This window comes from Centrocercus urophasianus, unplaced genomic scaffold (genome assembly GCF_019232065.1).
Source record: "Centrocercus urophasianus isolate 14NV4802_14NV808 unplaced genomic scaffold, USGS_Curo_1.0 seq_37, whole genome shotgun sequence".
Taxonomy (NCBI): Eukaryota; Metazoa; Chordata; class Aves; order Galliformes; family Phasianidae; genus Centrocercus; species Centrocercus urophasianus.
The window spans coordinates 4,267,707-4,292,831 of NW_024884944.1; the positions used below are offsets into that span (position 1 = coordinate 4,267,707).

Here is a 25,125-nt window from a genome sequence, read left to right on the forward strand (position 1 = left end):
ACCACCAGCCATGCAATCACCACCAGCCATGCAATCACCACCAGCCAGCCAAAGTCCAGACGCAGAGCTCAACACAGCCCCACGGATGAGCTCTGCCCCCAAGGAGCAGATGTCTTTGCCACAGAGCACATAGGGTCACGCAGGGCTAATTAAGTACCTTGGGGTCAAGAAGAGATTGTTGTTATTATTATTATTGCTCTCAGCATTGCTGTACCACCCAGCCAGGAGCTACAGACTGCTGCCTCCACACACAGCTCACCAGGAGCCAGCACAAGAGGCTCTGCAGCAGAGAAATGCAGCACGACAGAGCTGGGCCGTGCAGATTCAGCCTGTTTTGATGAGCCAAGGACTTATATATCAACTCTTACTGTGACCTGTTTTGTGCTGACGCCGAAATAACTGCTCAGCACTGTGGCTGTGCTGAGGGACCTTGAAATATATGGGAAAGAAACCAGTTATCTTGATAGTTCTGCCACCGGCTCTCCTTTGAAATCTCTTCTTAGCCTACATCTGCTAAACCTCAGAGGCCCCAGGCTTGAAATCTCGAAGATAATCTCCCCATAACGATGGCACCAAGGCTCAGGCAGCGCATTGCAGCCACGCCAACACCTTCCTGAGCTCCGTGCTCAGTGAACTACCTTGCTTTGAAGAGACATTTGGTAACGTGCCTTTATCTTTTGTGGGTCAGTGGCAACACAACTCAGTCATCTTTTTGCCCCTTCCCTCCCCACCAATAAATAAATGCCTTCTGTGCTGTTTGGACAAAAAGACACGGCCCCAGAGGAAAGCATTCAAAAGAGTTAACACAAAAGCAGTGATAACAAAGGGAAGACCACTATAGCCTTATGTGAAATCCTAAAGGGGGGGGAGGGGGAGAGAGAGGTAATTAACAGCTCCCACCTGTTTTGATGGAGGTGGCACATGGAAAATCCCTTCTTCCTCTCTGCCTTCCTGTCTTCCCTGGAGCTGAAAAAGCACAAAGCCAGGAGCTGACAGTGCTGTTCCTTGAGGTCCTGGGTCAGGAAAAAGGACAGAGGCAGGAGGCTTTGCTGCCAGGCACAGGCTCACCCCTCTCCCTTCCCCAAGCACATTTGGCTTGTTGCAGGTGCAGATGTGCTGGCTTCAGGTGCTGCAAGCTCTGGGCTGATGCTCCTGGTTAAGCCACACTGACTCCTACCTGGGGAGGGGGCTCTGCTTGGCCCCTGCAAAGGGGCTCTGTGGTTCCCCAGGTGTGATTTTCCCCTCATCCATCCCTTTCTCCTGCCCACAGCAGGTTTGTTCCTCCCAGCTAGCTACTGCAAGCAGAAACTTTAACAGAATCATAGAATGGCCTGGGTTGCAAAGGCCCACAGCGCTCATCCAGTACCAACCCCTGCTCTGTGCAGGTCACCAACCAGCAGCCCAGGCTGCCCAGAGCCACATCCAGCCTGGCCTTGAATGCCTGCAGGGATGGGGCATCCACAGCCTCCTTAGGCAGCCTGTTCCAGTGCATCACCACCTTCTGTTTGTTTCCATCTCATCCTTTCCCTGATCAAGACCTAAACAAATAGCTTTCCCTATTCCCAGGCAACTGCTCCGTTAAGCCTGCTGAAGTCTCTAGAAACATCCTTTGCTGTCTGGGCAGCTCCCCATTCCCTGCTGCTCCCTACGACCCAACTCCACTCACCCCATAACAAACTTTCAGCCCTTCACCACACCCTTGTCTGGGCAAAGGAAGATGGAAGGTCCATCTAGGGCCTCTGAGAGCTGGAGAAGAAGGAAAACACTTTATTACTGAAGCAATTGAGTTACTTATGTGCTTTTCCCTAGCTGGTCATTCAAGCAGAAGGTGCCAACAGAGGCACTGATACATCACATCTAGCTTATGAAAGCAATTCCCAAGGACGTCCCCCGCACCCCCTTGCTCTCCATTCCACCGGCAGCGCCCGGTACCAGAGCGAACATCGGGCCTGATGCCGGGGCGCAGCGGCGGCCGCTAGAGGTAGCTCTGCTCACACGAACACGCGAGTCCTGCGCTGCCCCTTCCCTCGGGTACCCACGGAACCGGCAGCGAAACCCTCCGGGAGGAATCCCAGCGTCCGCGGGTGCGCAGGGATGCGGCAGGAGATCCTTGATGAGCCACAGCCCGGCGCGTTCCCGCAGCCCACCAAGATTTCTCACGCTCCACGGGCTCCACCCGAGCCCCCGTACCCCATCAACGCCCCCAAACCAGAGATCGGGGCGAACTCCTCTGCTTTCAGGTGTCCCGGTACCGCCCAGCCCCACAGCCTCACCCCGGTACCCCCCAGCAGAGCCCCGCTGTGCGGCTGCTGCCGGCCGGGAGCGCCCGGCTCCGGTCCTGTCCTGGCTTCCCGCCCCGCTGTCGCTTCCTGATTCCCCAGCCCTGTTCAGACCTGTTGGGAAATGCAAACCCTCGCGGCTCCTCGTGCCCCGAAGCCCTCGGACCGCACCTTTCTGTTTGCCCGGGGGGAGAAACAGACTCGGCCCATGGAAGGTGCCAGCAGCCGAGCTCCAGGAAAGCTCTTCTGGATGTGTTTGACCCGTTCCAGCACTCAGCTCTCCACTGAGGCAGGGCCTCTGGAAACTCTCCTTATCCAAGAATAGGCTCCTCTCTGCATCTCCAGCTCCACAGGCAACCACCACTGTGGCTTCTGGGAAGCATCTCCAGCCAATGCAAGGGCATCAGGACACTTAGCATCATCAGGTGCTACAGGATGTCCCTGTGCCACATCACAGGATGGGGAGAGGGCTCCTCACTGGGGCAGCGTCCCTGAACCCAGCACAAGAAGAGAGCAAAGGAAGGGATCACCACCTTCCCCTTCCCCTTCCTCCCCTAAATTGAGTGCATTTGTTCTACTTCAAGAAAAGATTCAGCTGCAACAACAACCCCAATTGAGCAGCTGGTAGATGATTAACAGCCCGGCCTGCTTTCTGGCATCAGCCAGCTATTCCCGAGGCCCGACACTGCTATGTAAAGATTAAACATGACTTAAAACAAAACCAAAAACCCCAAATACATCGATGTTAAGCAGGAGTTGCCCTAAATCTGCGTCATCCCTCCAGGCTGCAGCCCCTCTCCTTGCAGCACAGGGGGCAGGCCAGTGCTGCAGCACCCGAGACAGGGGCTGCCTTGTGCAGGGAGAGCACACAGCCTGCATTTAGGGGAACGTGAATGTAAACTCCAGCACCAGGCCAGCATGTGGGGAGAGAGAAAGGAGTGCTTTGGGAAGAAGCAGGGTCTGGGTGGTTTCCACCAGCATGCCCAGTGTGGCCTTTCTGCTCGGCCACATCCTCCCAGTGCCATTTTGGTCCGAAATCCGGAGTATTTCCCCCTAAAAAGGGACAAATTGTGCAAAAAGCCACTCGGTCCCTTGTGGAGTCCTCTGTGCAGGTAGCACATGAAATATGAGAGGGCTGGAGCCCAGCCTGCACGTCTGAGGGGAAAACGCTGAGCTGGGTTCGAGGCATCTGCTTCGTTTGGGGAAAGATGGAGAAAACCCTGAAAATGTCAGAAAAGCACAGGGTGAGGAGGGCAGCCCCACTGGATCTTATTCCCCCAGACCCTCTGCTAGATGGGGATGTGCTCGGTTTCACAAAAAGATAGCCCATTTTGTGGAGCCTTTGAATATTCAAATTGAAAGTATCGCGCAATCATTGATTGTCAAATCATTGGTTTCTAGAGGTTTTAAATACTTGGCATAAGGGGAGAAAAACTCAAACTTATACCCGTAGGTATAAAACAATAATATTTGAGCGGGCACCACCTGGCATCGCCACCAGGCCGGCGGGTCCCTCGGCCCCCCAATTCCCAGCTCGCCGCTTCCAGCCCCCATCCCCCGCCGCGGGGCCGGGGCCGCCGCCGCTTGCACTGGGGCCGCCGGGCGAGCCGCTGCCGCCGCCGCTCAGGATGTCCGGTAAGCCCCCGGCCCACGGCATCAGCCCGGTTTGGGGCCGTTTCGGAGTTCCGCGGGGTCATTCGGCGTGCGATGAGGCAGCGTCGCCTCCCCGGGCGAGGAGGAAACGGGAGGGCGGGGAGCGGGGAGGAGGCAGCGCGGCTCTCGCCCGACGGGGCCGGGGCGCGACGGAGCGCAGCGGGCAGAGCTGCTCGACGGATCCCCCCCAGCCCCGGCCACGCAGCCGGGACCCTCCGCTCCTCCAGCCGCCGCTCTGCTATCGCTCTGCCCCAGCCTGCCCTCGCTCTGCCCGGCCCCGCATCCCTCGCCCCTTCCGTGATCAGCCCAGAGGAGCTGGCAGCCTTACCCCCCAGCCTGCTCGGGGCGCAGCTTCCCCCCCCCCCCCCCCCCCCCCCCCCCCCCAGCCAGTCCAGAGCTTAGAGATAAGACCATTCCTCAGCTGGTGTGTTGTCCTGGGAGCACTCGTGGTGCAGCTGGCAGCCCTGCCTGCCTCCCTGTGCAGACATGCTGCATGCATCCCAAACTTACAGGAGGCTGGGTGCCCTTCCTGACTATAGGGCCTGCTAAAGGGACTTCTTAAATTCAGCTGAGGGTGAAGCTCAGCAAAGTCTCCTGGAAGAAGCCCCAGCTGAGCTTGCTGAGTTGCTTCCAGGGGGACCCAGCACCTCTGGCAGCATCCCTTCAACCAGGGGAGGTCAGACGGGATGGAGAGATGCTGCACATCCATCAGCAGCAGGGAGAGGTCACAGCAGGGGGAGCAGAGTGCCTGCAGTGGGGTTTCATCGATGTGTGAGCACAGGCTGCTATGGGACAGGGAGCCTGCAAGCAGCCGTGGGCTGGGACCATGCTGGTGTGCATAGGATTGGCTGTGGGATGGAAATAACAGCAGAAAGTCAGGACGGAAACTGAACTGCCAGAGGCTTTAAGGATTTCAGCATGAGTACAACAGGTGAAAGTGGTTCTTCAGATGAGATAAATTCTTTGCCATTTCCTGTACTAAAAATCCCTGCTCAGGTAGTGACTGATGATTGATGGTTGTTTGGGGCTGGATTAAAGGCATCCTAAAGGTTTGTTTGAAGGCAATGGGAGTTGCACAGAATGAGTGAATCAAAGAGACAATCCAGGCTTTGCCAAAAAAAAAAAAAAAAAAGGCATGAAAGCAGGCATTTTATTTGTGTTTTATTTAACCCTCTGAATAACCACCCATGTATTTGTATTGTTTGATTCCTGCCCTTCATCTGTCAGACAAAGCAGTCCCCACTTCTATTTTCAGGTCCTGGGAGCAGCAAACACGAGGGGGTTTAAAGGGATGCAGCAGCAGTACCAGATGGAGCTGGGTGTTAGGACACCTGAAGGGAAAAATAGAAGGAGATAGCAAAGAATAAAACCTATATGATTAATATGTATGATCAACAACTGTTGGTTTGTTTTTCCCTCCTAAATAGCTGCTTGTCACAAGCTTGATTAGCAGGTGTGAAAGAATTGCCACTGGAAGTCACTTACAGAGAGCAACGAACTGTTAGCTGTAAGCAGGGGGGGCCTGGAAACACGCCACGTGCTCCCAAAAAGTCTCCCATCCTGAGGAGAGTTTTTCCATCCTTTCTTTCAGGAAAGCCCAAAGTGTACCAAGGTGTCAGAGTAAAGATCACTGTTAAGGAGTTGCTGCAGCAGAGAAGGGCACGGCAAGCAGCAACCGGCGCGGCGGTGAGTGAAACCACTTGGTGTCTGCTGTGCGCCTTCTCCCTTCATCATTTATGTAATGTTTTTGCCAAGGTTGTGATCTATGTGACATGGGATTTGAGCACGGCGGGGTGATAGGGAAGAAGGAAACTCAGTCGGGACCGCAGCAGTGGTGCAAAGTGGTGCTGGGCAGAGCCTGGTGCAGGTGGAGGATGTGTCCATGGCAGCCAGGGCAAAGGTGTGCCGTGCTGAAACCAAGCAGGGTTTGGGAATATGGGAATCCGGGTCTCTTGTGTTATCCAGCACAACCTGAGCTCCGTCCCTTCTCGGAGAGGGGAAGGAAGGAGGTGGGTTCACCTGTGTGCAAAGCGCACGCACGCCAACGCTCCCCATCGGTGTGAGAGCCCTCCAGCTCCAGCCGCGCTGGGGATTTGCATGAAAGGGTCAATAAATCATTCCTGCTTCCCGGTTCGTGACACCACACCTTGGCATGGCTCTCAGATCTCATCTCCCTGCACCCTGATGGCAGCTGATTGCACAAGGCTGGAAGCCAGGTGGAGCCGTCGGGGCCAGCAGAGCACGGAGCTGCTGGGCTTTGGGAACATGGGGGTCTCTGCTCCCACGCAGCCTCAGCACAGTGTGCAATTGGTTTCCTTCCTTCCTGGAGCCAGCTGGCACCGTGCTGATCTGACCCATAAAGGAAAAAGCCAAATGGAGGCCACAGGGCAGGAGGTTCCCATTGTGGATTCCTGGTTGTCCTAGAGGGATCGGCTGCTGCCTGAGCTGGACCTGAAGTCTTCTGCTGTGGTGCACATCTGCAGCCAAAGCCAGGACAGGCAGGCCTACCAGCTCCACTGTTTAATGGTTTAAACACGTGGGGAGAGGAAGCTATTAGCAGGAAAATGAGCTATCAGCATTTTGAATAGACGAAAAGAAGTGGAAGCCTGTGTAAGTTACAGCTGGGGGGGGAGAGGGGAGAGAGGATTTGCATTTGCAGTGTAAAATCCTAGTCCCAGGGCACAAGCATCAATATTCCCATTGCTTTTGGGGCACAGATTTCCCTCCAGTCAAGCTCCTGGAACAAACACAGACCCATCAACTCCAGATTGCAGCATCCTTTGGGAATCCCAGCCCTTGCCATGGGGGCACAGAGCTGTGTTAGGGGGAGATGTGCTGTATCTCAAACAGCTTTGGCATCAGCCCCGGTGATCCAGAGATGCCTGGCCGTGGGGACAACTGGAATGCCTTTAGTCACACTTCAAGGCAGTTATTGCTGCACTTATAAATGGCTTGCTCTTGTTCATACCCATCCCTACGAGTTCCTGGTGATCCACAATGCTGGGAATGAAGAGATGTCCACATGGGGAGGTTTGCAAGGCAGCCCCATCTCTGCTGCAGTGACAGCAACAAGGCAGCAGGCAGAGTGTGCTGACGATGTTATACTGAAAGCTTTGCACCAGGTGCTGTGCTCCTCCAGCCCCGTTATCTGCACAAGCTCAGGTTGAGAATGTTGCTCTGTCGGTTCCAGAGAAGCTTACAGTGCCTCAGCCCTGAGAGAAATGAGGTTTATGTGAATAGCCTGAAGCAAAATGACTTACCTCAGAGTGCAGAAAAACACTCCTGCATTACAGCACCTCCAGACCCTCCTCTCCCCTTCTCTTTGCCAGGTTTCCTGGGGCAGCAACAGCATCCAGTTTGCAGAGTCTGTGTCTCCTCCTCACCCAGGTTGGTACAAAGCCCACCCGAGCGTCCCTTCCCAACCATTCCCACAGCCCAGCGTCCTTCCAGCCCTTGGTTAAGGCAGAGAGCCAGCAGTGCAGCCAGTCGGCACCTGAATGGAGCCCATGGAATGCAGACGAGGATGCTGAGAGGCCAACGGGGGACATAATCCCCTCTGCAGGAGCACCATCCAACGCTCTGCTTGGGCAGCTTCCCACTGCAGGAAGGCAGAGCCCCTTCCCCAATGGATGCTCAGCCCCAGAAAGCACTGCTGTCCCTGAGCTGCAGCCCATGGGCTGGGAGCACTGTGCACTGTTGGCTGTTCCTGCTCTGCTGGCAGCCCCTGCAGCAGTGAGAGGAGTGTCAGATTTTCAGTTCCTTCCCCATCTCAGTGGATATCCAAGGAAAGGGGGAAGGGCATTCGGGGCTTTCAGGTCCTTCGAGCGTTCTGCAGCCAAAGCAAAGAGACCTCAAGGGTTGGGCATGTGTGAATATATACATTGTGTGGACAAGGAAATGATTAAATCATCAATATTTAGGAATCAATTTGCTTATGTTAATACAGAAACACGAGATGTACTCAAGGTCTTTCAGGGTGGTAAATCTCCATCTGTTAATGTACTGTGGGTACTTCTCACTCCTTCCCCCATCCAGCTACACGCTTCTACTTGCACCTGCACACCTTTGGGAGAACAGATACTGAATAACGCACTGCTTCTTGCTTTACCTTCTCCCCCAGCACCTTTTGATGCAGAACCCATCTCTTCAGCTCCCAACTATTGCCCGTCAAGGCAGTTCTCAAACTGCCTCTCCTGCGAGGAGAGCCCCAGCCACCTGGAGCAGCTGGTGGACTCCTACCTGCAGGCAGAGGCAGCCTTCGAGCCATCCCTGGGCACTCTGCAGACACCATCACATTACATCCCTGATTCCTTCCAGCCAGTCCCTCTTTGCTTCAACCAGGGCTTGGTAAGCACTGTGCGCTCCGAGGGATGCTGGGGATGGGGTCACAGCATGGGGCAAAGCAGCAGCGAGCTGATTTGGGAACGGGGGTGCTTCAGGAGTGCAGGCATCACAACGCAGGTGGTGCTCTGCATGGAGATCCCACAGAGCTCAGAGGAGGTCTCTGTCAGTGCTCGGAGAACTGGAACAGGGTTTAGTCTGCTGCTGTGATGATGCCACATGGGATGGAATATCCATATGGCCAGCTTAGGTTGTCTGTCTTGGTTCTGTCCTCTCCCAAATCCTTGTGCCCCTCAGCCCCCTCGCTAGCAGGGCAGCATGAGAAGCTGAAATGTCCTTGGCTCTGTGCATCAATACTGAGGAGCAGCAAGAAACATTGGTGTGTTATCAGTGTTTTTCTCCTAAAGCCAAAACATAGCACCACACAAGGCAATATGGAGAATATCCCAGCTATCCCAGCTGAAACCAGGCCATCCTCCAAGGGCCAACCCACCTTCTGTGCAGCCAGACCCTCTGAGTGGGCAGCACTGCAGCAATCCCAGCTGTCCCGCTGATCCCCAAGACGACACTCCAAACCAAAACCCACTTTTCTCATTTCTCTCCCTTGCAGGCTGCAGCATCCCCGAGCCCAGCTGATCTGCCCAACGCGCTGCCCCACGGCTGCCCCGCTCCCCAGCTGCCCCCATTCACCCCCCTGACCCACAGCCCGCCTCCTGCCCTGGACCCCATGCCCTACGGCTGCCCAGCAGAGGGCTGGCCCTGCCACCCCCCATCCCCCTACACGCCCCTCGCCTGCTGCTGTGCTGCCTGCAGCCCCCCGCACACCGACCCCAAGGTCCCACAACGTTTCCCCTGCCCTGGCACGGATTGCTCGGGCTGCCTGCCACCCACTGACGACTTCTTCAGGAGGGACAGGAGCTGGGACATCTGTTACAGCTAATGGGGAGGGGCTGCACGCTGCCTTCACGTTGGCATCGTTGCCTGGGAACTGCATACGGTTGCACTGCCTCCAACTCATCACTACTCGCACATGGTGTTGCCACTACATTCATCCTCCTGTTTTCTGTGGTCAGGGGTAGCTTTTTTTTTATTTGGTCTTTATTTTATTCCCTGGTTTTGTTTTTTTAAGAACTCCCCCCCAGCTGCCTTACCAAACCCGTGTCACCAACACCAGCTCTTTGTGTCACAAATAAATCATTTGGTACTCACAGTGCCCATTGCTTGTGTGCTGAATGCCAGCAACTTTCTCTTTGGCTACTGATGGAGGCTCACAAAGATGAGGAAGAAGCCCTCAACCCCCAGCACACCTCCAGCTCTTCAGCTTCCACAGTAATGTTCTCTGGTGGCTCTTGCAACTGAACACCTTCCCTCTGCCCAGAGCTGGAGGCACTCAAACACTCAACAAATCTGCTGGCAGATAGGGAACTTCCTCCATTCTACCAAAAAAAAACCAACAAACCCAAGCAATATTGCTCCACCTTCACCACAACCTTCAGTGATGCTTTCCTCTCTTCCCTGTTTTCACCTGGTCAGAATCATAGAATGGCCTGGGTTGCAAAGGAGCACAGTACTCATCCAGTTCCAACCCCCTGCTGTGTGCAGGGTCACCAACCAGCAGCCCAGGCTGCCCAGAGCCACATCCAGCCTGGCCTTGAATGCCTGCAGGGATGGGGCATCCACAGCCTCCTTGGGCAACCTGTTCCAGTGCTCAGAGCCAGCCCAAGCACTAAACCTGTTATAAATAGGAGTCAGCAGCTGTGCTGCTGCTGCAGATAAAAGTGCCATCACCTCTGTGATGCTCCAACACGTGTCATTTAGTGGTGCTGGAGGTGCTTTGTTCTCTGTGGGGTTATGGTCACCTCCTGCCCCAACGCTGCTGAGCTCCTCAGTGCTTCACAATTTGAAGTCCATCCTCACCAACATTAAACAGCCACGGGAGGATAAGGCAGAGGTGAGATGTTTGAGGCTGCTGGTGGAAATGGGATGACCACATCCTCCCCGTGGGCTGGCTGCATTAGCAAGAACTGCCAGAGTGTGTTCGTGTGCAGCAAAGGAAACAACATGTGCCAATGGGTTGCAAGCATACAAGGAGAGCGCCCACGTTAACACAGCAGGGCTGACACTGTCCCCATCTGTTAACTAAGTCACTCTCCATCACTGGCTGCCATTTCCCATTTCCCTGCTGCACTTCTTCATGCTGTTTTGCAGTTCCCCATAGCAAGGGGGCTGCAGTCACCAATCCCCAGTGCTGTGTCAACAGCTGCACACGTGCAGTGCAAGCCGAAGCTCGCCCCTTGTTGACACAAGGATTCCTGGGCTGATTGTGAACTGGGAGGAAAAAACAACAGAGGGGGAAACCATTCAAAGGCTGACGGTGGATTTTGTGGCCGTGAGGAGCACGTTATTTCCCTGCTTTCCTCCCTTGTAAAAGCTGATTACATGACAGTGGCTCATGCCGTAGCTCTAACAGAACTGGCACAGCGCTACCAAGCCAGGTGGGACAAACACGTGGGCACTCAGAAATGAGGATCTCCCCATTCTGAGCCACGAATAGCTCTCTGCAGTTACAGAGAAAATAAAGGGCTCTTCTTGTAACCGGTTGCTCAGGGGATCTGATCAAAAAGCTTTCCTTGCCAGCCGCCCAATGGCTTTTCCATGGTGCCACTTGGAAGCGTTTGTTCAGCGTCAACGAGCCTTTGTTCTCTTCTTATCTGAAGCCACGGGTAGGAAGAGATAAAGTGTGCAAACAAGGGGTATTAGCGCTGCCAGCGCTGCTGATGTTATAAAAGGGACATTCCTCCTCAAAATATCTGCAAGAAGTGGAGATCCTGCGATCAGACCCAAAGGGATGAAATTCATTTTGGCACAGAACGGCGCGGGGATCATTGCTGAGCCGCGGGAAGGATCGTCTCAAGGTCGAGAAAGAGAATTTATTCCCCACTGTTCCTCGTCAATGCAGTTCTCACTCATTTGGGTCTCGTTACAGCATCCCATCAAAGCAAGGAAGCACATGCTTGAGCCGGCCCGAGCCCAGATACATGCAAATTTATGCAAACACATGCAAATAGGCGCCCGCTTTTTTTTGTCAGAGGGCGCTGGCAGGTTTGTAGGCATGATGTAGTGAGAAGCGGTAGCCAACCAGCAAAGAGGAGGGATGAGGAAGTCAGGAGGTCTCTAATCGGGATTCCTGCATTTCTTAAGAGCTTTTGTTTGGATCTGCAAAACAGTCGTTGAAGGGTTTGCAGGGCTCGCAAGTGCCTAACAAAGCCCTGCTGCATTGAGTTAATGGGCGATGGAGGAAGTCACGGGGGTGATTTAAGAGATTTGCCCTTCAACTTAATCAGTTCAGCCCCAGTGGAAGAAAACAACTCTGCAAGGCTGAGAGAACAACATGCAGAGCGTGCGCTGGGGATGAGAACCTCTGTGTTGGTTGTCCCAGCAGAGCTCTCACCCCCTGCAGGCACCTGCCTTCACTCCTCCTGCCCCGCACACCGCCAGCTGATTGCACAGCAATTCACAAATCATTTCACAGAAAGGATAAGAACTTCTTAACGTGGGACGAGGACAGCCACGCGCTTGCTCTCACAAGCATCTGCTCTCCTTTCAAGGGTTGGGGTGAGCAATGGGGCAATGGAGAGCTGATTCAGCTCCCCTCCTCAAAGTGCTAAGAGCAGGGAGAGCAGCAGCTTGCAGGAACAAGCTGCTCCTCCTCCCTTGGAGGTCTTTAGTTCAGCCGTGGCCCTGGAAACTGCAGTCTTGGTGCCGACCTCTTCGGTCCAGTCTTTCTCTCCCTTCCCCCCAGGTCTGTGCATCCCAAGGACAGTCGAACTCACTGCACATCACAGAGGCTTCAGCGTTTCACCCAGTGCCTCCGCACAGGACGAGAGCAGGGCTTGGAGCAGTATTTCTCAACCATTGCTACCAAGGACCATCTTGTGTCCTGGCTGCCCTTTGCCACCAAACCAAAGCTTGGCTGCATGTTAAATGTTTGCTTATTTGTGTCACGGGATTATTAGCATTCCCTGTTGACAAAATAAGCTTCTCTGCCATCTCAGAGCTTATCTCTTGATATCTCCCATGCCACTCGTGGTCCAAAGGCCACAGGTTGAGAAACACTGCCATCCCAACCCAGCGTATAGATTCTGGGGGCAGAGACACGCTGGTTAACCATCCTCATGGTTGTTCTATGGGGCTTCGTGCCACAGGCTGAAGCTGAAGCCATTCCAACCTAGGATCTGGCATTTCGGCAGCAGGAAATGAATGTTGATGTGACTTTCCCTCTCTTCAGCAAATGCCTGACCTGCAAAAAAAAATATGCAAAGGTATTATTGTATTATTGTATTATATGATATATATATGGTGTATTACAATGCACCACGTGAAGCTGTGGGGAGTGACAGTCACAAGCTGCGTGTGGACACTAAGATGCATACACCCCCCCCCCCCATTATATACTCCCAGACTAAATATACATTCTAACTCACTGAGACTAAAATGAGCTCCAGGAGCCCTTTCATACCCATAGACATGAAACCTTATCTTCCCTTGAGTCATGCTGCCATGGGGGAACAGCTGTAGATTGGCACAGCACAGCTGTGGTTCAGTAGGCATGGTGGTGGTGGGCTGATGGTTGGACTTGATGATCTTAGAGGTCTTTTCCAACCTTAACGATCCATTGGTTCTAAAGCCTGCTTTGTGCTCCTTCATTTTGGATTTGCTGAAGTAGGGATCCCCCAGCGAGCTCAGCCCCATGCCACACAACTTGGCCAGCACTGTTGGCACACAGCATCCTCACAGAATCACAGAATGGCCAGGGTTGGGATGGACCTCAGAGGATGATGAATCTCCAACCCCCTGCCCCATGCAGGGCCACCAACCTCCACATTTAATACCAGACCAGGCTGCCCAGGCTGTCCTCCCTGTTTCCTCCATTAAAGGCAGAGGGCACTGGTGCAGCAGGAACACTCACCTGGTCCCCAGCTTTCCCAGAAGGAGCCATGTGGATCGGCTGGTCGTTGTCTAAGTTTCGGATGCTTGGGTCTGCCCCGTGGTCAAGGAGCAATTGAATGATTTCCTTCTGGTTCTTGTCACCATGCAGCGCAGCTGCCATGTGCAGAGCTGTGTTTCCATGGGCCTAAAAATAAAGAAAAATCCTCTGAAGGGTTGTGCCCCTTTTTTAGAACTGCCCTCGTAATGGACATCAAGAAACCTCACGCCATTTCTTATCCAGAGCCGAGAGAGTATCCCTACCCCTGTTCCCCATTCATGGCTTCAGCAGGAGGTGCTCCGGAAGGCACTGCAGAAGGGTGCAGAGAACCAGAGCTCCAGCAGCTCACATCCCTCCATGCAGCACAGGCTGAGCAGGGGAGCTCAGCACGAGGCATGGCACCTGCCCATGCAACCCTAACGCTGCCCACTGGGGTATGACCCGTAACGGTTTGACACGGCGAGCAGCAAGCATGCAGATGCACAAGGAGAGGTATTTTTAGTCGGCACCAAGTCTCGCTGGGGCAGCTGTATCTGTTTGTTCCTCACTGAAACAATCAGACGTTTCTGATGAGTTTGGGAAAGATGGGCACAGATGGCACCAACTGCGAAAAGGGACGTGTGTGATTTTCACCTCCTTTTTACCAGCCAGACATCAGAGACTTGGAAGCACGAAACAAAACAGCGAATTAGAATGGAAATCTCAATAGCTATTCGCAGGCAAGGCATTTTTACAAGCACCGAACAAGCAGACACTTGTCAATTTTACCATCCCATAAACTCAAGAGAAAGTTTACAAGGTCTTTATACGAATGCTCATTAAAAAGGAAACGTCTGCGTTTGTTTGCTGCATCTTGGTGGCAGAGGCACTCGATAGCTTCCAAGCCCAGGCACAAGGCCATGAGGGCCAGGCCAGCTGGCAGTGCTTGATCTTGAAGCCCCTCCACTGACTTTAGTGGGACTTGTGTGAGCCACAATTTCAGAGCACATCTGGGCTCTCGAAATGGGTGAGATGAAAAATGCCTCAAAACCTTCAATGGTTTTCTCATCGTGAGATCCACAGTCGACTGAATTTGGAATGAGACAACTTGCAGCAAGCAAAGGGTGAGCCAGGAAAGCCAAAACACAAAATCTCCATTTTCTTCTCTTTGTTGTGCTTGGAAGAGGTAGGAAGCCCAGATAGGAGCAGCCAACCCTGCCACTGCATTTCTCCCTGTCCCAGGCATCCCACCAACAAAGCTCCAAGCGATCCTATCGCGGTAAGAAGCTCTCCCAGCATTGTGATCAAGAGACAACAGCAGACTCCCCTGGACAAGATAGCACGTGCCTGATGGCTCTTAAAAGATACAGAAAGAATGCAATAAAAGAAAAATAAAAACCCAGTGCGTACACACTAAACCAAACATGTTTTCCCATCCTCCAGCCCAAAAGGTTGGGTTTTGTGCCCTAGCAAACAGCTCAGCTCTGCAGGAGCACCCAAATCTTTCCCCAGAGCTGCACAGAGGTGGCAGCTGCTGGGATCTCTGGCTGACAGTGCAGGGCAATTGCTCAGCACACACAGGAATGTCAGGATCTCTGCTCAGGAGGATGGGTGCAGCTGATGGAGCTGCAAGATAGTGTCACTGCTTTGTGTCTGCTCAGAGGTGAAGCGTGGGGCAGGCAGGGGGGGGGTGACAGCAGCAGGGCTGGGAAGCTCCCAGCTCATCCAGGATGGCCGTGCCCATAGAAACACCACACTGAGGCAATATCTCAGCTCTGTAAGCAGTGCCCGACTCCATGCATTTAGCACTGGAGCTTTGTCCCTTGCTGTGCAGGGCACTGCCAGGGCAGGTTACCAACACACAGCTGCCCCAAACACTGCCAACAGCAAAGCATCACATCACTGCTGAGCTATTTTCTTAACCTTAACCCTAACCCTAACGCTAACCTTCAGCCCAGTGTCACAAAGTTCCCATCCCTCCCCAAGAAATCATTTCCCACATCCCTCTCCCCCCCATTATCTGTCTTGCTGCCAGGGCTCAGCCCAAGCCCTGCACTAAGTCCCATGTGAGTGCCTCTGCTGCTCAAAAACATGTCTGGGAGGGGAGCCAGTGCTTTCTGCAGGACCCCAGTGCTTTCTGCGCTGCCTCTGTCTGGGCTCACCTTGCTGTTGATGAAGTCCTTGGATTTGAAAGCATTCAGCTCCAGGAAGTAGCGGAGCAGGGAGACGTTCCCATCCTGGACGGTGTAATGAAGAACTGTCTTGTTGCTTTTCACATCCTATTTCAGTGCAGACAAACACAACCAAATGAGAATCTTTCCGCAGAGCATCTTAAGGCAGAATCCCCGTACCAACAAACGGCAGGGGGACAAATGAGGGATGGGGAGAAGCAGTTCCTACCCGGCTGTAGATGGAAGCTCCCGCCTGCACCAGCTGCTGCACACAGGTCTCCAGCTCCCAGCTCTGGTGCTGCAGCTCTTCACTCTGCTGTTCTGGCAGTGCCAGGTGGCCCCGGTCCCGCAGCAGTGTGTTGTGGGCCAGGACAGCACAGTGCAGAGGGGTATGGCCTGGGGAGGGAGTGACAATGGTCCCCATCAGAGCAGCACCATAAGGGGAGGATGTGAGCTCTTGATGGAGCTGTGGGTGTCTCTGCTCACTGAAGGTGAGTTGGACCAGGTAGCCTTTAAGGGTCCTTTCCACACCAAAGATACTATGCACATATCTTGGCAAGGGTGTCTTTAAGCCCCGAGACCTTTCTCTAATTCCAAAAGTCCCACTCTGGCTGCACAGACAATCTGGGGGCATTTTGGTGTGTACTTGGCTCCGTGTGTGCACTGAGGCACCACTGAACTTTGTGACATTTGAGCTTCCAGCAACGATGCCCCTGAGCCCACCACCCCACACATCAGCCGACCCCAATGCACATCAGCATCAGCCACTGACATCAATGGCATCACCTCTTTCTTTCTTTCTTTCTTTTAGGACCACGATAAAATGCTTGTGCATAAGGTCTCACCTTCAAAATCCTTCATTTCTAAATCGAGAGGGAGGCCTTGTGAAAGAATCACCTGGGAGTGACAGAGAATTGGGACAATTTTAGCTCAGCAGAACGTTGTCTGAATCACAACAGTTGGAGCTAACAAAAGATGGGAAAAGACCACCAACCAACCCCCCCAGAAGAGGCAATTAGACAAGAGGCAATTATAATTTAACTGTAGGCTAAGCAGTTTGGCACTGGATTTTGGCACGCTGAGTCCTATTTCCTAGCAGGGATGTCACTCAGGTTTGCACAAGGTGATCACGTTCCCTAAGTCCCCTAAAACGAACCCAAGAATACCCCGTTGGGTTCTACTAGATTCTCAGTTCCTAAAATTGAGCTCAAGGGTGTTAACTTCCTCACACTTCCCCTGCACTGAGCTCAGGCATACCTTGGTCACACCGCTTCACGTTTGTTCCAAGTTACTCTTAGCAAGGATAAGCATGCAGGAGTGACACAGTGGTCTGCAGGTGAGCATTGCTTGGGTTTAGAAGGGAGCAAAAGAAGTGCCTTAAAGAACAGATCTGATGTGATGCTGCCAAATAGCTCCTTGTCTGAACTACCACAGATTGTGTATATTTTGCTCTGGACTGAAGGCAGCATGTTGTTCATTACAGCATCTTGCATGGGGATTTGGCTGCGTGGTGACTCATCCCAACGCCGTCGTGTTGGACAAGGAGAAGGATTACTCAGAAACGTTAGGGCTTGTGCTCTCTTATCATAACAAGAATAAAATATACCCAAAGCAAACACTGACAAGAGGCTTTGAGCTGATGTGTAGAGATTAGACGCCTCAGGTGTTAAGAAGAACAAAACCAAAAAATGCCATTGCATGTCATGCCTGTGACCCGGGCGAGGAGCAAACCCACGTGCACTATTCCTTGCTCCCCCTGATTCCTCTTTTTATGTTTAAAAAATAAACACTGAGAAGAATAAAACAGATTCATTTCCACCACTCCAGTTGGCACTGATGGAATTATCTGAATGCACTGTGCTTTAAATGAAACACCTGCTTTCCAAAGAACTGCCCGCGTTATACATTAACCATTGCTGCTGGCCCTCCCAGGACGTGTGCCAAGCAGAACTGATGGCTGCTGGAGCTGTATATCCCATAGCTTTGGGTTTATCCAACACCCTGCAGTCTTGTTCAACCCAAGTGAGCCCACCTCATCCAGCCCGCCATCAGCTCAGCAGGAAGAATTTATTCTCCCCTACAGAAAAGCTGGGGAGATTCCTTCTGTGATGGTGTTGGCTGCAAATCCTAAATTAGGAAAAAAAACCCTGGGAAGATCCTAACATGAATGGAAAGATACGCTTTTTTCTCCTCTTAAAATCTTAATTGCTTACAGACATCTTCCCTTCTGAAAGTTCCTTAAAGACGGCGATAATGAGACAAAAACACAGGCTTACATTGCTAGCAATTAAACCATGAAAGCTTTTCCTACCTGGAGAACCTGGGCATACCCATACGTTGCAGCAAGGTGCAGAGCTGACTGCCCTTTGTTGTCTACAGCATTGACATCTGCTCCTGCCTGGATCAAATCGTGGACGATCGCTGGCTGCCGGGCAGTGACGGCCACCAGGAGCGGGGTCTGGAATGGCAGCACAGCAGAGAGCCCTGAGAGTCTGGAAGGAGATGTGATCATAAAAAAAGAAAGGGAGAGCAGGCTGGGTCGGATGGGATCTAGAAGGCCAAGGGTTGTGGTGCACAAACCGAGGGGAGCTCACAGGCAGATTTAGAGCCCATGGCACCGCGAGTGAGGGGCACTTCCAGCTCCTGCTGAGCTCTCCTGCCCTAATTCAGATGGCAAATCAAGTGCAGCGCTTTCAGAGCGCCAGAGCAAGGCATAGCAACTGCTCAGAGCTACTCCTGCAGTAACAGGGAGGCTGAAGGGGATTTTCACAGCATCGGCTGCTCTCAGCCACGCAGCCTGCGCCATCCCAAATGCTGCTGTTTGCAGGAGGTGCTCAGCATTACCTTTCCTCTGTGTTCCTTGGCATCGAGTCTCCGCAGCTCCTTCATGCGCTCTGCAGCTGCCAACGTAAACGCCCTCATACCTTTAGCTGCATAAATATGTAGAATTCTAAGACAGTAAATAAAGACATCGATCACTGCTTGGCCATGGATCACCCTGGAAGCAAACAGTTTTACAGGGTAACAGCACTGCTTTGGGGGTTTTATACCCAGAGTTCCCCCAAACTATGCCATAACCCCAAGGGCTTGAGGTTCAGATAACCCCATTTCCAAGGAACTGGGTTTCCTACCTCAATATAACTGCTGCTTTCCCAATCCCTCAGCACCCTGGGTTTTGCCCTGCTGGCTCCTTTCCACATCAGCACTTTCCCTCGGGTGAGCTTGACACTTGTGCCACGATGTACCAAAGTCCCCCACAAACTCAGCTTTGGGGCTCCCACTGGTTTGGGGTCACACAGCCCTGCGTGCCATGGTAGCATAAAACCTTGGCACAAGGAACCCTAGCAGCCCAATTTGCTCCTCTCCAGACAGCAACATTCAACACTTCTTAGTCATATAAACCAGTGGGCAGTCACTTCTTCCCCCAGGTGATTTTGTACCCCAGAGCCACAGCTTGCAATTTTAGGAAGTAGAAATGCAACTTCACGGGTGGTCTGGTTTGCAGTCAAGCTCAGCATGAGCTGTGAGTGCACACCATGCATCTACATGGTTACCAATAGCAGGTAACTGTGATCAAACCAACACCCAAACAGCAGCAGTGCAGTGCAAGCAGTGCTCCCAGCCCACATTTGGACCACAGAGATCCTCTTTAGCCTGCCTCAACGTGCAAAACTAGCAGAAAGCCCAACAGCTCCTTGGGCTCTGGGCTGTACTCATGGGCTGACTGCTAACCCAGCGCTGGGTTATACTTCTGCATAGGAAATAAAACACTCCAGGCGTATGGAAGTTACTGTAGATCTTTATTGGAGAATAATTTGTTTTTTTTTTTCTAACCAGAACAACCCAGAAAGAAATTCTGAAGTAGTTCATCTTTGGTATCCACACACAGAATTTACATACATTGAAGTGAAAGGAATTAAAATGCAATCTTAGCAACCACAGGTTTGGTTCTCACACCTGTTATCCCAGTTTTACCGAATGATTCTGTACTCATAAAACTGGAGTAAGCAGCGGTGAACCAAACTCCTTCTAATTAATTTCTTTGCTGGGTTTTTCTGCAAATGTAAGCCACTAATTTCGGTGCGCCTGGACTTCTGCTATTTTCAAGTGATTTATGATCACTTACATGATCTGTTGCTCTTGTTTCTAGATTTGTGAATATTAAACAATGAAATACGCTTTGAAAGTCCTCAAGACTTTTGCTCTGATCTTGCAAACCTCACTCAGGCATAAAACATTACTTGAAATATTGCCTGGGTGGCAGCTGGAGTGCTGGGCACCAGGCAGTCAGCAGTGCAATAAATTACTTTGCATAATCTCACAAGTACTGAATTCAGCTAAGGATCCTGGGCTTCAGAAAGCAGAAAAACCCAGAGAAATTGTGTTCACCAGCCAAGAGCCCCCAGGTTTTTTTAAGGAAATGATAAACAAAAATCAGAAGGGGGTACATCTGCAAGTATGTTTGTGGCATGGCACTCCTGAACATCAACAACAAGATTTACAGCGGCATCGGAGGAAAAGGTAAAGCTACTCGTTGTCTGGGAAAGAAAACCAGAAAGCCATAAGAGAGAATGTGTGCACCTGTGAGCTTGGGAAACTACAACGCAGAGGAACTTTCCATAACAGTAAGGCACAAGAGAGGTCATTAAGGTTCCCTGGCTCAGCACACCGACAACTTCGTACTCAAATGCTACAGAAGAAATGAAAGTATTGCCAGCTAATAGTAATGTCACAAATTTCTCGTTAGGCTGAAGTCCAGGTTTTGGAAGACCCTGTCTTCTCAATGATTTGCTGATATGGGGCCATGCTGTGCAATCCTGACTCAGGCAAAACTCTCGGTGGCATCAGTGGGACCAGGATCTGTCCATTGGTAGAACACGCAGCATTACCAGCCAGCCACAGAACCAGCCCCCCATCTCCGAGATGAAAATTCAGAGTCCAAAAAGCACTCTGTAGATGAAAGATCACGACTGCAAAGCACTGTCCTTCAATGCCTACACACCTGTCTTACAGGGACAGAGAAGGTGAGAGCTTTGAGTTTCACCTTCACGTGAAATCAGAGGTTTCACCCAGGCCACTTTGCATTGCTCTGCGCACAGGGAAACCCTACTGCACTGTCATGTAGTTCAACTGTATCGACTTTTCATCTTTGGACTGATGCACCCATTTGCACCAGTAGAACAAATGGACCTTCTACATTTTCTTGTTTTCCAAAGGGGTGGTTCAATTTTGAAAAGTATCAATGCAGGCCCCCAAACAGCGGCATAAACAGCTCTACAGACAGAGAAAAGACATACACAAGGCATTAGCTCTAGAAAGCAGTCCTACTGGAAAGGTCTTGCCAACACTTAGAGGCGAGGGCACCCTCACCCAACACTGCAGTTGGCCAGGGCTACACTACGGTTTGTCCATTTCAGGCTGTGAGATGAAAGTCACCTCGTGCTGAGGCTGTAACAGCACAGACATTGGGTGCTGGGCCCCAGGACAAAGCAAGTTTCACTCAGCACTCAGCCACGGTGTGCTGGAGGCGGACAATAAAACCCCAAGTCAACTCTGGGCCGGGTTTCCTCTGTACTCAGTGCTCGTGGTGGAGCATTGAGTATACGAGGACCGGACCCAAGATGTGCAGCTTAAAGCCCTTCAACAGAGAGAGCGTGGTTTAACACATACGTATCATTGTCTTCATCTTCTAGCAGCAGCTTCTCTAGGGGCAGTGTGCCGATGACCCTGCGGGCGTCCTCCAGCTCCTGCGGGGCCGGCTCAGGGATGGAGATGGGCAGGGGCACAAATTGCGGCGTGGGGAGCGTGGAAGAGGCCGGCTGGTACTGCAGGGTGGGGGCTGGCAGTGCTGAGAGGGGCTGAGCCCACGGGAAGTAGGTGATGGGTGGCTGCTGCTCCGTCACCTCCAGCTGGGGCACCACGGCCGGGGTGCTGCTGCGGGGCTGGTGGGAAGGAGAGACATTGGACAGAATAAAACCATTGGCCGTAGGGTGGGGCGCGGGGAGGATGGGAAACGAGGGGAAGGATGCTCAGTCTCACTTTGAACATCCCTTTTCCTGTCTCTCTGGGGAAGCTTTACACCCAAGGTGACAGTTTTCCCACGCTGGCTCCCATGAGAGCAGTGGCTGTGGGTGTCCCAGGTGCTCGCGGGCAGTAGCTTGTGCTCATGACGAGTTCCCTTCAGCTTTCTGTTCCCAGTCCCACCCTCGCTGCAAGGCCACGAGACAGCTCTGCTCTGCGCTGAATGCTGCCTTCTTTGGCAGCATTTTTTTACCAAGCCATTTTCCTGGCATGTCCAGTGGGTGTTTCCCAGAATTCCCTTCACTTCTGTTTGTTTTTGTTTTGTTTTGTTTTTTTTCCAAATATTTGGAATTAAATAGTGAAGAATCCCATGACGACTGCACAGACCTCTGGAGGGACAGCTTCCCTCCCATCCCTGAAGGCACTCAGGGCCAGGTGGGATGGGGCCCTGGGCAGCCTGAACCAATGGGTGGCAGCCCTGCCTGTGGCAGAGGGTTGGAACTGGGTGATCTCTGAGTTCCAACCTGAGCCATTCTATGATTCTAAGTACTTGATTTGACAATAGTGTTTATGAGCCATAGAGTAAATCCACTCAGAACTGCAGCTTTCTCAGCTACTGCAAATCCAAGATGAAGAACCCCTACTCCAGCTGGAACCAATGACAACAGTAAGCTGAACACTCCCCATTAACATTCCTGAGCTGCAAACAATACTCCCTGACAATAAATAACGTCCACAGAGTCAAACAAACTCAAGGCAATGGCAGCCCTGTTGCTGACATGGTGGGAGATGACTCATTTCTCAGGACAGCAGCAAGAACAGGCTGTATCAGCAACATGAAAAGTGCTAAAGGAGTGTGGAGAGCTGGAGAAATGGCAGAGGAGTCTCCAATTTCAAAGCAACTTCAAAGCTCTCCAATGCCCAAGAAGGGGCTACACTATGAGAATACATGCAAGAATGAGCTGCATGACAATAATTAAATCATATGAGTTCCATCCTGCACTCCCCATTGACGCTTTTTGGAAGGTGGGGAATTTGCCATCATTTATACTCAGGTGCCTTCGACTTACCGCGAAATTGGTGATCAGTGGCTGAGAAGCATAAGTCAGTACAGACGAAGGCCCAACCAACGTGTAACTGGGACACATAGGCTGGATGTACATGTCTGCAGTGTAAGGACAGCTGGCTGCTTCGTGGGACACGTAGTCGGGGTAAGTGGTCCACTGAGTCAGAGGCTGCAGGGATGAGGGAGAGGGCTGGGAGAGCCAGCTGGAACACAGTGCTCCTTCCTCTGTGCTGGGCAGTGGAGGGGCAGCAGCATCCACATCGATACACGGCTGGCCTGGAAGACAGGAGGGGGTCACAGCTCAGTTCTGTGTGGCTTTCCTTGCAGCGGGGCTGAGAAACAGGTAGAAAATCAAGGAAGTATTACCCATTGGTGTGTAGGAAGGGAGGGGCTGGTGGGGCAAAACGACCTAGAAAAGAGAAGAAAAATATCCAAGGATTAATACCATAAGCAGCTCCCTGTCTCCATTCAGCCAAATCAATGGCGGCTGAAGCTGCCCAGAACTGTAAAGGTGCAAATGTATTTATTCCATAGAAGGCTTTGGGTTGGAAGGGACCTTTAAGATCACATACTTCCAACCCAATTGCTATAGGCAGGGACAACTCCCAGGTCGCTCAAAACATGGTCTTCATTTACATCTAACTTATATATTGCATTTAAAACATATTTCATAGTATCCCCAGGTAACGAGAGGTTCTGCTATCTCTGAACACTCTGGTGATACAAAGATTTCTCTCATTGCACCAAGCCGTGCCAGGGCCTCCCAGCCACCCAACCAAGCTTTGCTCCTGCATTTCTTTCTTCCTCCTACCGTTGTGGCTGCTGCTGCAGTGGCATTATGAGCATTTCCCCGCTTCCTTTTCAATAGCTCCTTCACTGGCTCTTTGACGCGGACCCCTTGGTAGGGGCGAGGCTGCGGCTGTTGTTCTGAAGCAGAAGCTGGAAAAAAGAAAAAGAAACAAAGAGACAGGTGGTGTTTATTGTCTTTTCTTGCCCCCGTTTTCCTGCAGAACACTCCTACATGATGCACTTTCCCTTTGGTCTGTCTGCTTCCTGTTGCTCCTGTGCCACAGGTGTGCAGTGCAGTGATTTACAAAACCTGGAGGGCAAACGGGTCCGAGTGAACTGCAGGCTGGGTGATGAGAGATTTGGGAGAAATATGCTATGGTTTAAACATGTTATTCAAAAGCAAACAGAACCAAACGTGAAGAGCATCCCCACTTGGACAGCCATTGCAGCCATCTCTCATTGGACACGTGTGCCCCAGGGCTTTTGGAAGCAGGCAGGGAGGGCTCAGCAAGGTAAATGATGAGACAACGAGAGCAGAGCAAACACCATTCTTCATCAGCAGATATTATCACCCAACATTACACACAGTGTCACTGGAGGCATTTTAGAGCAGGAGACCACGGGATAGCAAAGCTCAGGAAGGCCCTGTGTTTTCAGAAGCACTGATAGCAAGACTTGCTGCTGCCCTTCGGTCTGTAAGCATGTCAGTTGGTAAGTTTCCATTTCTGAGGATTGCAGTTGGCTTTATGAAGAAGCCCAGCTGGATATCCAGCTCAAATCATCCATGAAAAGCACCATCCCAGTAGGAAGCGTTGATTCAGATTTACGATCTGTGCTTTGCACTGCAGAACAAAATGAAAAACTGAGTCTAAAATTACAGGAGAACCTCAAAAATGTTTGACAGAGTTAACTTTTCTGCTTGGACTCCTTTTAAAAACGAAATCCTTACTTTCCCTCAGCTTTGCAATACCACCAGTTTGCTCTTTCAGCCCCACCACATACCATTTGATCACAAAATCTTCAGAGGCCATTATAAATACTTCTGGCAGCAGATAACACCACAGTTATGCGTGGAACTGCTCTCTTTGTTTGTTACCCTTATGCATATAGGGAAAATTCCATGCTTTGGAGCAATAGCTGAAGCAGAGCTGATTTCTCAGCCTTTGCCTAATGTGCACTTGCCCTCTCTGACCATTCCTTGTGGAACTTCAAAGCAGGTTGCCTGCATTCTCATAGCTCCTGTGGCTTTGGAGATGCAGTCAGCACAGGGAATGAAAGTCACTTTGTTGAATACAGCTCTGCTTTTACAATGTTAATTGGCATTAATTTCTCTAAGGCTAATTAAAGGCAGTGCCACACAGCACTGTGCTGCGGGCTGCACTGATAACTCTGAAAACTGAATACAGGACAGGTCTGAAATGAAACCCATCCCAAAGGTGCTTCTTGCTCTTGCATGACATTGGTATGGAAGTGTTGCTGCTGTTCATGGCGAGCAAAGCCATTGGCTCTGCCAAAGCCAGCATGCTGTAGGGTGCACGAGGGGCTGAACGTCCCCCTGGCAAAGCCCTGTCCACACTGCCTCACAGCTCCTCCCTGCAGGGCTGGGTGGGGAAGGATGGCGGTTTCTGGCTCCAGGTTTGGGGGATGGGAGAGAAGAAATTTACTGTAAAAGCTGACAAATATACCTATTCACAGTTTCCGGTGTAAGCAGAGTAACCAAAAAAAAAAAAAAAAAAAAAAAAAAAGATAAGAAATAAAACCAAAGTCTGCATGACATATTTCGGTTCCCCCCAAGCTGACCTCCAGAAATAAAAATAATGCTAGCACAGCTGCTTTTCC

At 51.7% G+C, this 25,125-nt stretch overlaps 2 protein-coding genes across 10 annotated transcripts in view; both read right to left on the reverse strand.

Moving 5' to 3' along the window:
- LOC122167487 (histone H4 transcription factor) overlaps positions 1 to 2,312 on the reverse strand; it is a 14,526-nt gene extending 12,214 nt beyond the window's left edge. For 4 of the 5 annotated variants that reach the window (XR_006171036.1, XR_006171037.1, XR_006171035.1 and 1 more), the window contains exons 1-2: positions 1,667 to 2,221; positions 901 to 966 (exon numbers count right to left, since the gene is read on the reverse strand). The gene's annotated coding sequence lies outside the window, so the exon portion shown is untranslated. Of the gene's footprint in view, positions 1 to 900; positions 967 to 1,666; positions 2,222 to 2,273 lie in introns of those variants that run through there. The other variant, XM_042832119.1, reaches the window with a different exon arrangement.
- Positions 2,313 to 11,870: 9,558 nt separating this feature from the next.
- POU2AF1 (POU class 2 homeobox associating factor 1) overlaps positions 11,871 to 25,125 on the reverse strand; it is a 31,678-nt gene continuing 18,423 nt past the window's right edge. For 4 of the 5 annotated variants that reach the window (XM_042832112.1, XM_042832111.1, XM_042832114.1 and 1 more), the window contains 11 exons: positions 23,309 to 23,436; positions 22,864 to 22,906; positions 22,502 to 22,773; positions 21,081 to 21,352; positions 18,255 to 18,360; positions 17,722 to 17,868; positions 16,256 to 16,307; positions 15,640 to 15,806; positions 15,402 to 15,518; positions 13,243 to 13,407; positions 11,871 to 12,573 (listed from right to left, as the gene is read on the reverse strand). In XM_042832112.1, coding sequence (XP_042688046.1) covers positions 12,502 to 12,573; positions 13,243 to 13,407; positions 15,402 to 15,518; positions 15,640 to 15,806; positions 16,256 to 16,307; positions 17,722 to 17,868; positions 18,255 to 18,360; positions 21,081 to 21,352; positions 22,502 to 22,773; positions 22,864 to 22,906; positions 23,309 to 23,436 — 1,541 coding nt within the window. In that variant the 3' untranslated portion in view covers positions 11,871 to 12,501. Of the gene's footprint in view, positions 12,574 to 13,242; positions 13,408 to 15,401; positions 15,519 to 15,639; positions 15,807 to 16,255; positions 16,308 to 17,721; positions 17,869 to 18,254; positions 18,361 to 20,674; positions 21,353 to 22,501; positions 22,774 to 22,863; positions 22,907 to 23,308; positions 23,437 to 25,125 lie in introns of those variants that run through there. The other variant, XM_042832115.1, reaches the window with a different exon arrangement.